Raw genomic sequence first — 15000 nt, 5'->3', positions numbered from 1 at the left:
GAACTTATGAATTTGTCATCAGTGACCGTTTGGGGCGTGGGCGATATAAAGAACAATACGCCTTCTTCTACAGGTAAGGTAGACAAAGTTAACGGGTTTGTCACGCATAACTTTACCTTTCGGGTGAAAACGATGCAATCAACCTGCCAAATAAATTCACACAAAAACCCACTCTGTGCTGGAAGGAATCAGGATACTGATTTTTGGTACGTGTCCAAGTGGAGGGCTGTACTTAACATATAGATGTAAAAGCCAGTGTGTGTGTGTGTGTGTGTGTGTGTGTGTGAGTGTGTGCGTGCGTGCGTGTGTATGTAAGTGCGTGCGTACGTATGTCAGCGTGCATGCGTGCGTGCGTGTGTATGTAAGTGCGTGCGTGCGTGTGTATGTACGTGTGTGCGTAAGTGCGTACGTGCGTGCGTGTGTGTGTACGTGTGTTTGCGTGTGTGTGTGTGTGTGTGTGTGTGTGTGTGTGTGTGTGTGTGTGTGTGTGTGTGTGTGTGCGCGTGTATATTATTTGTTCAACCCAAATCTGCACAATGCTTCTCGACAAGGTTTGCATACCCCGTTTTTCTCTGGATTCATAATCATTTTCAGGACTGATCGTGTTTCTCTTCTAAACTTTCACCAAAGCACCGATCGTGAGGATGCCTTCGAGAGAGAACCCTTCTCCGTTCTTGTGGCACCTAAGCAGATAAATAATGGTGAGTTACCTGTTCATTCCTTGTTGTCAAAGGTCTTCAGAAGAATATAGATGAAATCTTATCTATATATATACTAGATGATTACCCGCTTCGCCGGGTACCGGCTTCGCCGGGAAGAAGTAGAGCCGAATACCAGGCTGCGCCTGGGACCCGGCTTTGCCGGGTGTACGCCGGCTTCGCCGGCGCACGAAGGAAAGGAGATAAACGCGCAAAACACTGGAGACCTTCTAAAAATAGTAACGTGCAGTGACCTTCTAAAAATAGTAACGTAGTAACGGGAATATGGATTGACGCCACACGGAGGAAGGGAGATAATCGCGGCTGAAAACACTGGAGAAGATAAGGAAGAGTTACTGGTAGTGGATCCCGACAAAAAAAAACAACAACAAAAAAAAAATCGGTTCAGCGCGCACAGCGCTGCGCGCTGAGAGCACGTGTTGAAATATCTCATCGATGAGGTTGTGTCTGGGGTGTAGCTGAATACGGTGTCCAAATTTGAAAAAGATCCACCGAGAACTTTGGCCGTGCATCGCGAACAGACAGACAGACAGACAGACACTAGTCGTATATATATATAGACTAGAATGAATACCCGCTTCACCGGGTACGGCTGCGCCGGGAAGAAGTCGATCCGAATACCCGGCTGCATTGGGGACCCGGCTATGCGCACCGCATGGAGGAAGGGAGATAATCGCGGCTAAAAACACTGGAGAAGATAAGGAAGAGTTACTGGTAGTGGATCCAGACAAAAAAAACAAAATCGGTTCAGCACAAAAAACAAAATCGGTTCAGCGCTGCGCGCTGAGAGCACGTGTTGAAATATCTCATCGACCAGGTTGTGTCCCGGGTGTACCTGAATATGCCCACCAAATTTGAAGCAGATCCATCGAGAACTTTGGCCGTGCATCGCGCACAGACACACAGACAGACAGACACACAGACACTAGTCGTATATATATATAGATACGACTAGTGTCTGTCTGTCTGTCTGTCTGTCTGTCTGTTCGCGATGCACGGCCAAAGTTCTCGGTGGATCTTTTTCAAATTTGGACACCGTATTCAGCTACACCCCGGACACAACCTCATCGATGAGATATTTCAACACGTGCTCTCAGCGCGCAGCGCTGTGCGCGCTGAACCGATTTTTTTTTGTTTTGTTTTTTTGTTGTCGGGATCCACTACCAGTAACTCTTCCTTATCTTCTCCAGTGTTTTCAGCCGCGATTATCTCCCTTCCTCCGTGTGGCGTCAATCCATATTCCCGTTACTACGTTACTATTTTTAGAAGGTCACTGCACGTTACTATTTTTAGAAGGTCTCAAGTGTTTTGCGCGTTTATCTCCTTTCCTTCGTGCGCCGGCGAAGCCGGCAAAGCCGGGTCCCAGGCGCAGCCTGGTAATCGGTTCTACTTCTTCCCGGCGAAGCCGGTACCCGGCGAAGCGGGTAATCATCTTATATATCATATATAACCATTGCTTGTTTCCAAAGGACTGCAAATAAATAATGGAGAAATCTAGATCTTATATTCATTATCTGTATACATTTAATAGACTGTATGTACATGTATGGTGTTTTCTGAGTACATACAAACAATGACGTTGCAGGGCTCCCCATAGTGCGCGTCCCTGCGTCCTATACGCACTAGAAGACGAAACCACGTACTAAAAATTCATTGAGGGGGTCCCGGGACGCACTAAACCTATAAAGAGCGGGTCCCGGGACGCACTAAATTCTCGCTATCGTGCGTACCTCAAGGAACTGCTCGTCACATATGACAATCCCTCTGACTACAACCTCCGCTCACGCGCTGAGAATCGCAAACTGGAAACTCTCGAGCGAAGCTTGCCTTCTTTTGGAAATCGCTCGTTTGCTTCTGCGGCTGCCATTGTCTGGAATTCTCTCCCTTCCTCCGTTCGCCATTCTGCTTCTAAGGACTCTTTCCGCAGTTCCCTTAAAACGCACCTTTTTCGCGAATCCTTGTAAATTGTCCTTGCCATCTTTATAGACTGTTAGAGGTGAAGTTAGATTTGTTGTTTGAATGTGTCTTTTTTGTATAGTTGCTTCAGCTTTGATTGAGCTATAGGGTTCTGTATGAAATTTGCATTTAGTCTTTCTTTTTCTTGCTGAGTGTATGTACAGTCCAGAGAGGAGACGGACATGGTGTGAGCTTGTCCAGGGGGGGTATATGAACATCTCAGTGGCAGGGGGATGGAAGCACTTGTTAATGAGTGGGAGTGTGTATGCGCGTGGTGTGCACGAGGATGTATGCACGTGAGTGATATTTGTAAATGTGTATTATTATAATATCATCTTTGTATTTATATTATTGAAATTGTTATATCTCGATGTACAGCGCTAAGAGCATAGTTAAATTTGTGAAGCGGCGCTATATAAGCTATCTTTATTATTATTATTACTCTGTTCAGATTCTAGTCGTCAGTGCAAGCACAACTGCAAGTTTTACGCCGGAACGATATGGAAAAGAGTGTGTGTATTCCATATAACAAGGTTTAGTCTTCGAATATTCTGATGAAAAATGACATTTCATATCACAGTTTATCCTACATACGTGAGAGAGACACCCGTGAGATAATAATCGTTCAAATCACACGTGTCTATATCATGTAAATGAGGTCATGTCAAGCAAGTCTGGCAGGGACCTGTTTTTCCACTTCTTATGATGCCAAAGTCACCGAGACAAACGTCATTATAGAAACACAAATTGCGCTCGCTAATTACCCTCGATGAATCTTTAGAACTAACACGTCACGCCACACTTTCAGAATGACGTTTCTTTGCTTTGACGTAATAGATCTAGATTGCACGAGGCTTTTGAAGAGATCGAGGTTCCAAAACAAGCGCCTTCAATTTAGCTGCCTCGAATGCAGGACATTTTCAGTAAAATACACGTAAGTACAGTATGTAGGATAAACAGAATACTACATGGCTTGCTGTGGCGTACCAGATTTACACTCGTTGCTTTTTCAAATAGTGAACAGCTCGCTTTTGCTCGCAGTTCAATATTTAAAAAAACAACTCGTGTAAATCTGGTACGACACAGCAAGCCATGTAGTATTCTCTATATCCGCGATAACAATGCGTTACATGAACACAAGAGGTTTGAGGACCATCGACTCTTTGAACCCTCTAAACCTCCGCGTGGGGACCCTCTAAACATTAAAAGTCGGGGTCCCGGGACCCTCTAGAACGGGCGTCCATGGGGAGCCTTGCGTTGTTGTCAGGATGAATACAAGAAGAACCCCCATTCGACATTGTCCTATCATGTCTGATTTACGTTGACAATTTTCAATGAAATATCGAAATATTAGACTACCCCCTTTTTTTTTACTGATGCCGTTGGCAGTGAAGCTGGCGCTGATCGGCTTTCACGCCAAACCTACAGATGCTGTGAAGGAGATTGGTCGTCTCGCTGACGTCATCGGCGAAGTACGACGTCAGTTTGGTGCTGACGTTGAGGTATTGCATGGTGACGAATATTTTTCTGTTTGTTTGTTTCTGCAGTAAAGCAGTATTGTACATTGTTGTTGTTGTTGTTGTTGTTGTTGTTGTTGTTGTTGTTGTTGTTGTTGTTGTTGTTGTTGTTGTTGTTGTTGTGGTGGTGGTGGTTACTGCTGCTGCTGCTGATGATGATGATGATGATGATGATGACGAGGAAGATGATAATGACGATGATAACGATGACGATGACGCTGATGATGAGGAGGATATACTGGCAGACAGACAGAAGAAGATAGTCAGACAAGTCAGCAAACCTTCTAGTATAGCTAGTCGTGTACATTTGACTTATAACTTCTGTGTCAGTCTGTTAAAGTCTATAATTTCGTATGGCTATCAAGCCAATAGTGCTGGGCGACCTAAACGCGGACTGTGACTACGCTGACCGCAGGCGGCGGCTGAGGGCCGGAGACGCACTGACCACTAACACGTCCTACGTCTGGCTCATCGGCGATGACGTCGACACCACCACCAGGGACAGCACATCTTGTGCTTATGACAGGTGCGTTCTGTGGCTTCTGGTGGTGGTGGTGGTGGCAGTGGTGGTGGTGGTGGTGGTGATGTGTGGAGGATTGAGGCGGGAGAGGAGTGGTTAAGCTGATTGTTTTGAATACGAGTTTTAGTTGTTTTTCTCTTTCTATACACACCGTCGACACGTGTTCATGATTTGAGTGGATACATGCCTTTTTTGCCGAAACATAGGGGTGCATTCCCAACCTTGTGTATTACAATAACGTGTTGTATTCTATATCAGTTCCGAGAGTGTTTCTGATGTGTTTTTTCATTGAATTTTGACCACATATTCCGAGCTTCCTTTTCCACATCGAGTTCGCACACACGCGCACATGCGCGTACGCCTGTACACACACACCGTGCACACACACACACACACACACACACAGAGGCACGCACGCGGCACGCCTGTACACACACCGGCACACAGGCACACACACACATACATACACAGACACACACACACACACACACACACACGTAACACTGCGGCCGTGCACACAGACACGCAAACACACACACACACACACACACACACACACGCACACACACACACAAACGTTCTAGGCAACACATTGTTGCATTATTGTCACTGAGGAGTATATCAGCGACAAATCTTGCTCTGGGAAATACTGTTGGTATAACGCGTACGGTGTCTTATATATCGCCTTTATCTCACAAACCTCCACTCTACTGGGCGTTGTTTTGATAAGCATAACCTAATACGATGTGGCTGCATGGTACCTAAATAATTAGTCACATCCGCCTGCACAAATGTGTGATGAAAACAAAAAACTTTAAAGTGAAAGCCAGTTGGTCAGTTGTACACTGTGTAGTTGCGGCACACATGCGGGTGTGTGTGTGTGTCAGTGTGTGTGTGTGTGCCGGTGTGTGTCAGTGTGTGCCTCTGTGTGTGTGCGTGTGTGTGTGTGTGTGCGTGTGTGTGTGTGTGCGTGTGTGTGTGTGTGTGTGTGTGCGTGTGTGTGTTTCATTATATGACATTCCCTGATGCTTCCTTACATTCCTAGTACAAGTTAGTACATTCTCTCTCTCTCTCTCTCTCTCTCTCTCTCTCTCTCTCTCTCCGTCTCTCTCTCTCTCTCTCTCTCTCTCGGCTCTCTCTCTCTCTCTCTCTCGCCTAGGCTATCCCTTAACTCTCGCTTCTTCCATTCTCTCTTCTTGTAAGCACATAATGACGCCGAGTAGTAAACAAAGCGCAACAACTTGAAACGATCACTTGGGAAAAATGATAACAGGGAAAAGTGAGGTCAGTCTTTGAATACGTTTACATTTATTTTATTTTAGTAATAAAGGTACAGTATTAAAAAATATAGTAGGCCCTACCTGCCGCTTGCTTTCATATTGGATTATTCAATTTTTCAACTTTTTATTTGTTCATAATATTCATCTTTCTCTCACAGTCGACAGCACTCTTAACGTAAGTTGTCATCACTTGCAAACGTTTTTACCAGAAGCTGCGCTCTACTCATATTTGGATAAGCCGGACGGATGGAACGCGGGTATACTAGAGTTGAATTTACTTAGTGATAAATGCGGAGTAATGAGGCAGTAGGGCCCATGCAGCGCCTAATTATATCCAAGATGATTATTGTCTTCCTGCTTGGTCACCGACGAAACAGCCTATGCTTTCTCCAGTCTATATATATATATATAAAACTCAGTGAAAGTATTATTCGAATCCAGGATGTTTACGAGCAACAAGAACACCGCGCCAATGACACAAAACATGGCATACTAATGGTACTTGTCCGCATGCAGTTTTGTCATACGTACATCGCACAAAGCAGCGTCTTTAAAATGTAATATACTTCCTCGTCACAGTCGGGGAGCACTGATCATGTCTCCTCGTTCAACGTTAAACAGTGATTTGGATTTGGTGAGTTATATTTGTTGCTTCATCTTGATGAATAATGACTAAACAATAAACTCTCGTGCTGTCTTTTCTCTACTTTCAAATTGAAACAAGGAAACTGCATGGTCTAATAGATGCACGTACTACCAATTTGTTAAACATAAAGATACACACTGGACTTTTCGTGCTAAAAGTTTGAGTTCGGGTTTCATTGTTTCTGTTTTGTAGCTTACTTTTACCAGCAGTCGTTCGGTACAGACGTTGATTTGGTCTACAGAATGTGTGTGTGTGTGTGTGTGTGTGTGTGTGTGTGTGTGTGTGTGTGTGCGTGTGTGTGTGTGTGTGTGTGTGTATGTGTGTGTGTGTGTGTGTGTGTGTGTGTGTGTGTGTGTGTGTGTGTGTGTGTGTGAAAAAGAGAAAGAACTCAATGCAGTCTATCTGATTGTTTGATCCTTGTTCTTGCTGAATATGAAAACACACAGTAGCCTACTTTACAATCACTCATTAATATCGTGACATTTCGAATGTGATTATTAATATAATAATGGTTTTCGTTGACATTTCTGATTCCAGAAATATAAGGAAGATGGCACAAACAGTTCTTATTCTCCTGTTTCTGTGCTGCTTGTCGCTGGCCACAGGCGCTGGTGATTGTGAAGACGGTCCAGAGAACTGCGGGTTTCAGTATATTGACACAAATGGTCAGGAGAGGTCTACTTTTTGCAGCTGGCACAGTGACGGAAATATTAAATTGTATGAGGACCAGACAAACGGAAAAACGGACTGGGTTGTCGGGCTCATCCCAGGAAGAGATGGGATGCTAACGAGCAGAAAAGCTTGCTCCACAAGAGAAAAAACATACTGTTTGTGGTTTTTGTACTCATTTGCGCGTAAAGATGAAGCTGAATTGAGTGTAAGCATCAAGTACGAGGGGAATGCAGAAGCTGAATCGCCGCTGTGGATCATGTCTCGGAGTAATTACTGGGATTATGGTGGTGTTCAAATTAACACAGACCGAGACTTTAGAATTGTCTTTAAATTAAAGACACTTCCTGGTTCGAGTATATATGTAGATATAGATGATATCTCATTCGAGGAATCAGATCGTTGCGTACCACATGCGGCAGCAACACGCGTACGGGTCACATCAGCGGCAGCAACAACTGTTCAAATGACATCGAAACAAACAACTGATACACGATCAGAACCAAATCCTGCAAGTACTTCAGCTACCTCCGTGCGTATTACTGAAGTGAGAACAGCGGCAACACGCGTACGGGTCACATCAGCGACAGCAACAACTCCAGCTACCTCCGTGCGTATTACTGAAGTGAGAACAATTTCGACAACCCATGAAAGCGATCGACTACAATCCGAAAAGTCATCAGACAAAGTTGTAGTTACTCTTGGTGTCATCGTTGCAGTTCTCATCGTTATCATCATTGTCATCGCTGTGCTTTTCGTTGTGTTCATACGGAAAAACCTTCATTTTTGCCAGACCTGTGGTAGAAAAAAAGAACAGAAGGAACAGTTCCACATGAACGCATCTCACAACACGGCCTGAATCAAATCACACACAGCAAAACCCTGACTCGGCAACCTTAGGACGTCCACGCCAACTACATAATCTGCAAAATTAATTCAGCAATAATATTCCCACAGCGCACAGAAGCCTGGATGCCAGGGTGTTGAGTGTGTGTACATGTGTAAGTGGGAGGATGCCCTTATCCCACGGATAAGCCTGTGTATATCTGTGTTGGTTTACACAATCGTTTAAAATGAAAGTTATGTGAAAGTAGAACCAAGGAGGCGTTTAGTACCTTGCCGCTAATATTGCTAAAATTATATTTAGATCTATACCAAGGTAAGAGGGGATACCATGATTAAATCGGATTTTACCAAAGCGTCGCACATTTCCAGATGTTCATACGGTTAACCAGTCAGAGGAGTTTGTGCTTTGTCGACAGCGAGACAAAAAAATAACACACACCGCCAACATAAACACAAACACGAAACACACACACACACACACACACACACACACACACACACACACACACACACACACACACACACACACACACACACACACACTCACACACACTCACACACACACACACACACACACACACACACACATACACCCACACACACACACACATACACCCCCACACACACACACACACACACACACACCCGCGCGTAAGCACGCACTCACGTTACTCAATCACTCGCTCACACGCAGAGGTGAGTTTCTTTTGATCAGCAATGAGACAAACAAACCCTTATTTAAGCTTCATGCAAGTTTTTTTTAATTAGTTACTTCCAGAATTGTTTTCGTTGATCAGTTGTTGTATATGTACACATTGTCTATCAAGTATATATAAGCATGCTTCAGTGATAGCCTACTATTCGTGAAAGAATTGCTTTCTTTAGTGTCACGTGACAAATGTGTCGCGTAGCATTTTCCTTTGAATAGTTTTGCTTTCATTGAGAGTATCTTGCTTTCTTTGTTTAAATATATGTAATAAAGCTATATTGTACGGTTGAGGTTTTCTTCGGTCTATGGTTATTTTGCAAGCAAAATAAGTCTAAAATGGAGTTTTTAGTACTGCTCATTTTCGTCAAACATTATGTCTGAAACGTTGAACAAACAATTTATGACAATCTGTGACAAGCTATCTACTGTTATAAAACAGTCACACCAATATAATTCGAGCTTCTTGAAAGATGTGGATGGTTGATTCCCAAATCCCTCAGGTGATTCATATAAGGTTTTGACTTAACTTAAAATAATTTACAAATAAAATTTGTCCTTTGCATAAAAGGCTTAGAACTTACAGTTTAGATATAAACATGTTAAAAAAACAAAGGATTACTGTACTCACCGATACAAAGACGACACAAGACGATTACGAATTTTCGCTTCTGGAAGCTTCATCAGGAAAAGAACACAAAAGACAACAAAAAGCAGACGCAACACGGAACGAACAGGGTTTGAAAGAAAATGGAGGGGAAACACGCAAAAAGGGGAAGGAACTCTAGGAACGGAAATGAATGAAAGGGGAGAGAAGTGGTTGGATGATGTCAAGGGCACATGCATACAGACTAAAAGTAATACACACTCATAAAGGGGGGGGGGGGGGGGGGGGCTGGAGTATAAGGGAGAAAAAAATAATTTAATTTTTTTTTAAATTTAAAAAAATTAAAAATAAAATAAATTAAAACAAACAATTTTAAAAAAAAGAGAGGAAAAACACCCGCACGCACGCACACAAACACACACACACACACACACACACACACACACACACACACACACACACACACACACACACACACACATACACACACACAAAACCTAACACATAAACATACACAGAAAAAAAAACCACAAATACAAATACACACACACACGTACCGTAAATCCACAGTATGTGTGGGGAATACAAGTACATCACATTGTCGCATTCAAACCGTCATGATCAGGTGTGGATGTGCCCAGGGATAAAAATAAAAACATAAACATGCACAAGAACTTGAGCTAGATAATAATAAGACATAACAATGAAATCTTACCTGAGCAGACATTGGTGTAAATCTTTCAAGTGACTGAATGTAAACAAACAATAAACGGTTTCTACGTTATGTCATTACAAAAATTTCACGAGTGTCTGATGTGCACTTTGTGTTATATACGTTAATCCTACATTCTGTACGTACGTAGTTTTGTGCCTTCTTCCTGTATAATTATAATTGACAGCTTCATCGCTTTAAATCGACTTATTTGCGAAATTCTACCATTTCACTCGACTTGGTAATAACTTATCCACATTGACACGCACACTAAAAGTACTCTGAAGTAGTGCGCTTTTGTTAACATTACGACGGTTAACTTTCAACATTTTAACAACAATGTGGTGAGATATGTGCTCGTTATAAATTATCGTATTATTGCGGAGTGACCTGTTTGTGCGTAGTTTGTCTTCCCTATATTCATGCCGATGTTCTACAGAAGCGTTGTCATTGTTTTAGAAGTTTTAAATGCACTGGTTTACTTTATTTTATCGAAAACATTTAAAGAGATGTAGCTTTATTTTATATTGCAATAAAATCGTTCATAGACCTATTAGTAGACTTTTTTTTATCGCTGATGTCATTGTTGGCTGGTGGGTGGGTTGGTTGGTGGTTAGGTTGGTTTGTGGGTCCGTGTTTTTGAGTGTTTGTTTCTCTCTGTGTGTAGGTGTTTATTTGTGTTCGTGTGTCGTTTTGTTTTGATTTGTTTGGGTGGAGGTGGTGGCGGAACTGTCAGAGAGAGAGAGAGAGAGAGAGAGAGAGAGAGAGAGAGAGAGAGAGAGAGAGAGAGAGAGAGAGAGAGAGCGAGCTGTTGTTGGTGGTGGTTGCAGTGTGATGTCAATGTTTTTGGTTGTGGTTTTAGTGTGTTTGTTGATGTGGTGTGGCTTGGTTCTGTGTGAAGCATTTTGCCCCCATTTCAAAGTTTGTTTGCTATTTTCTTTGTTTGATTTTATTTTTGTCTGTTGGTTTGTTGGTTAGTTAGTTAGTTAGTTAGTTAGTTAGTTAGAAAGTGTGTAAGTTTTAATAATTAAATAAAAAGATAACACACCAGTAACCAGGTAAGGTACTTTTTTTAAACAATATTTCGGCATGTAACTGCCTTCTTCGGGATGGTATGGAAAGAATGGATTGACAGCACGTGATGTAGGGGAAGGGCTCCTAATATGGACCAGCTCCTAATATGGACCACCTCTTGATCTGACAAACTAACGGCGCTAGAGCGCTAAAAACAATTTCATTCGCTGTATTCACCCTCTCTGGATAACTTGCACATGTCAAAACAGTTGCAGAAACACAAACCTCAAAACCGTTAGGCTTTTTCTCTTTTTTTCACTTTTGGCAACGTTCACTCTAAATTTGACGCCTAAAACGGACTCGTTTCTGTCCACAGCCAAAGCTTTTATCACACACAAATTGCTATATACGACAGCTATGACCGTATTTGTAACATTTTAGCAGTTTTGACCCCGAGTTTCTAGTGGAAACAAAACATAATAGCAAAATCTCAAAGTATGTGTGAGTCCCCTAATATGGACCACCTTCAACAAATCGAAGAAAATAAAAGCTAAAGACTATTTTCATTAATTCATTAAGAAGCTTGCTGAAAATAACCTATAACTAGCCCTCGAGCTTTCAAAAAAATATATCAAATTGTCTTCTTTTTGTGGAAGTTGATAATTTCACTTATTTTCACTCTGTTTTTGATATGCTTCTTTAGTTTCCTGGTGTGCTTCAAATAATGCTCTCATCAACCCGAAACAGATAAATCTAAAGCATATTTGAATTAGTCTGACATGCACACTAAGTTGTAGCACGTTATTTTGAAGTATAGGGGGCTTTTGACAGTGATTCGTAAAGGCCGCTTCACTGGTCCATATTAGGAGTGGGCGCCTAATATGGACCATTTGTGATTTTTTTCTGTATTTAATTTTTGCTGAATGTCTATCGAAGCTATTTCACTCTAATTAGGCCTAACGGTTCACCTAAGAGAGAAGGACTACCAAACACAAAATGAAACTTCTTCGCAAGAAAACAAGCTAGTTATTAGCATGAAACAAAAAGTGGTCCATATTAGGAGCCCTTCCCCTACGTGTAATAAATTGTAATGATGATTAATGACGACATATTATTTCTCGCGCGTTCTTTCTTTCTCTGGCGTTCTCTGTCTAGCTGTCTAGCTCTCTTGATACCTCCCTCACACACACACACACACACACACACTGACACGCACGCGCGCACGCAAGTAAGTTTGTTTGTTTGTTTGTTTGTCTGAATATGTGATTGTTTGTTTGTTAGTTTGCCTCCTTGTTGCTTGTTTGATGTTTTTCTAAGTTTTTGGTTTTCTTTGACATGATCTCTTTTGGTCAACGCTTGACCTCGCATGTTACATCTCATTCTGAATTTTCCAAAGTTTCTGCTTGCATCTGTAAGTTGTTTGGCGGCAAATCGAGAGAAACGGTTAAAGGGGAGCAACCCTTGGCAACAGGGTGTATGATCGAGAGAAGTTATCTCCCATTAACCGTTACATTGTGCTTTAATTTTACTTTCCTAGATCCTTATTTTCTATTTACTGTCCGACTGTGTGAATGTCCGTCTGTTATTTCTAGCATGTATTTCCAGTGTGGTGTCTAGTAGCTCAGTTGGCAGAGCACTGGACCGGCGATCTTCAGGTTCGAATCCAGGCCGGGAGAAAATGAAAGTTTTACGCCCTCACGGCAAAGCCATTAGGGGCATGTTACACGGGTAATCCCGGCTTTGTATGAAAATAAAAAATAAAAATGCGGGGGGGGGGGGGGGGGGGGGGGAGGGATGTAGACAGCTGGGTGCCGGCTACTAGTGGAGACCTGAAATGGGCTAGGGACCGGGTTGGGTCGTTTTGGGTCAGTGCTGAAATGGTTACTTTATTGGCTGTTGGCCGAACGGACACCCGGGCTTCATATTTTTGCATGCATGTATTCGTGTTTCCAAGGCCTGAGGCTTTCGCTGTGACCCTGGGATCTTTATCGTGCGCATGCGTGCACACGGGGGTGTTCGGACACCGAGGAGAGTCTGCACAAAGTTGACTCTGGGACACACATCCCGCGCCGAACTTGGGGGTTGAACCCACGCTGATAGTAACAACCGGTTTTAAAGCCAGCGCCTCTACCGACTGGGCAAACTCCCCCCCCCCCCCCCAATTTGTTGGGGTCAAGAAGTTCCATGGAGGGCGGGGGGTATGGAGTAACACATAGTGTTTTGCTCAGAACATTCCCACCCATGCAGAGCCGCGCTATGGGTACGCATTACCGTGAAGCTGGCAGTCAGTGCTACCAAATGTCGTCTGTGTCTACCACTCGGTGGTGACTTAATGTGGGTCTATGTAAGCAGATGCCAGCGCAAGCAATCTGATGCAGAGTCAGGAGGCGGTTTGGTACAAGAGAACCTTAGAGGCCACAGCCTCGGCCGTCTAAGGGATCTGTGTGTCTGGAGGCACATTTGGTTTCTGAGGTTCAAGCGGAGCTGTTGCCTCTGCTCCCAAGTTCCCGTGTCTGGAGGCGTTTTTGGTATGGTAGCAAACCTGTAGGTTGGGGCCTCTTGCCTTTCAGGACTACAAAATGTGTGTCTTGGGACACATTTAGCTTAAGATTCCAGAAGTGGATCTGTGCTGTGCTGGGTCTGCTGCAAGCACACTAGAACCAGCTCGCAACAGTTGAGGTGAACAAATTGGTGACCAAGACCATCATCGGTTTCTCTCCGAGTGATGGGTGTGGGCGGAGAAAGTCTCCCAGACTGAGAGCATTCTCCCTTCTGTAGCGGATGAGACTAGACATCTCTTCCTTGAGAGTGTCACAACCTTCAAACACGTGTGTGAGGTGTCCAGTCTTGCCACACTGACAGACTACCTTGTCCCAGTAGATGCGGCTGCTGACCGTGCGCAAGCGACGCAACAGGCTCATGGGTCTCGGGGGGAGTGGGAGGTGGTGCCCTTTCCTATTGTAGGGGAGGTGTATCCATCCTCTCTCTTCACATGATCGACACGGGTCAACTTTATATTATGTGCAGAGATGGTAGTTCATGTCCTTTGTGTTACCACTGTGGCACGTTAAAGACCTCGGTAATGTTCTGCCAGACATGCAGGTGGCTGATTGCCGCTAAACACGCACACACAAGGGCAGCGCAACTCTTGTTGCTGCTAGTTTTCCACCGAGAAGCACCGACCCGATTTTTTCCCAACAATGGCATACCAAAGATACACACACTTACATCCATTTTTACATTTAGTCAAGTTTTGACTAAATGTTTTAACATAGAGGGGGGAATCGAGACGAGGGTCGTGGTGTATTTGTGTGTGTGTGTGTGTGTGTGTGTGTGTGTGTGTGTGTGTCTGTCTGTGTCTGTCTGTGCGTGTGTGTGTGTGTAGAGCGATTCAGACTAAACTACTGGACCGATCTTTATGAAATTTGACATGAGAGTTCTTGGGAATGATATCCCCGGACTTGTTGTTCTTTTTTTCGATAAATACCTTTGATGACGTCATATCCGGATTTTTGTAAAAGTTGAGGCGGCACTGTCACACCCTCATTTTTCAATCAAATTGATTGAAATTTTGGCCAAGCAATCTTCGACGAAGGCCGGACTTTGGTATTGCATTTCAGCTTGGTGGCTTAAAAATTAATTAATGACTTTGGTCATTAAAAATCTGAAAATTTAAAAAAAAAATTTTCTATAAAACGATCCAAATTTACGTTCATCTTATTCTTCATCATTTTCTGATTCCAAAAACATATAAATATGTTATATTTGGATTAAAAACAAGCTCTGAAAATTAAAAATATAAAAATTA

The 15000-nt window shown here is 43.1% G+C and overlaps 1 protein-coding gene across 2 annotated transcripts in view; it reads left to right on the top strand.

Annotated features, from left to right (window-relative positions):
- The window catches only part of LOC138963564 (deoxyribonuclease-1-like), a 22401-nt gene that overhangs the window by 3873 nt on the left and 3528 nt on the right, over nucleotides 1-15000 (top strand). For both annotated transcript variants that reach the window (XM_070335420.1, XM_070335421.1), the window contains exons 3-6: nucleotides 2-73; nucleotides 595-701; nucleotides 4065-4177; nucleotides 4558-4718. In XM_070335420.1, the coding sequence (XP_070191521.1) occupies nucleotides 2-73; nucleotides 595-701; nucleotides 4065-4177; nucleotides 4558-4718 (453 nt within the window). The remainder of the gene's footprint in view (nucleotide 1; nucleotides 74-594; nucleotides 702-4064; nucleotides 4178-4557; nucleotides 4719-15000) is intronic.

Source organism: Littorina saxatilis, linkage group LG4, assembly GCF_037325665.1.
Source record: "Littorina saxatilis isolate snail1 linkage group LG4, US_GU_Lsax_2.0, whole genome shotgun sequence".
NCBI lineage: Eukaryota > Metazoa > Mollusca > Gastropoda > Littorinimorpha > Littorinidae > Littorina > Littorina saxatilis.
This window is presented reverse-complemented; position numbering and strand designations above follow the sequence as displayed.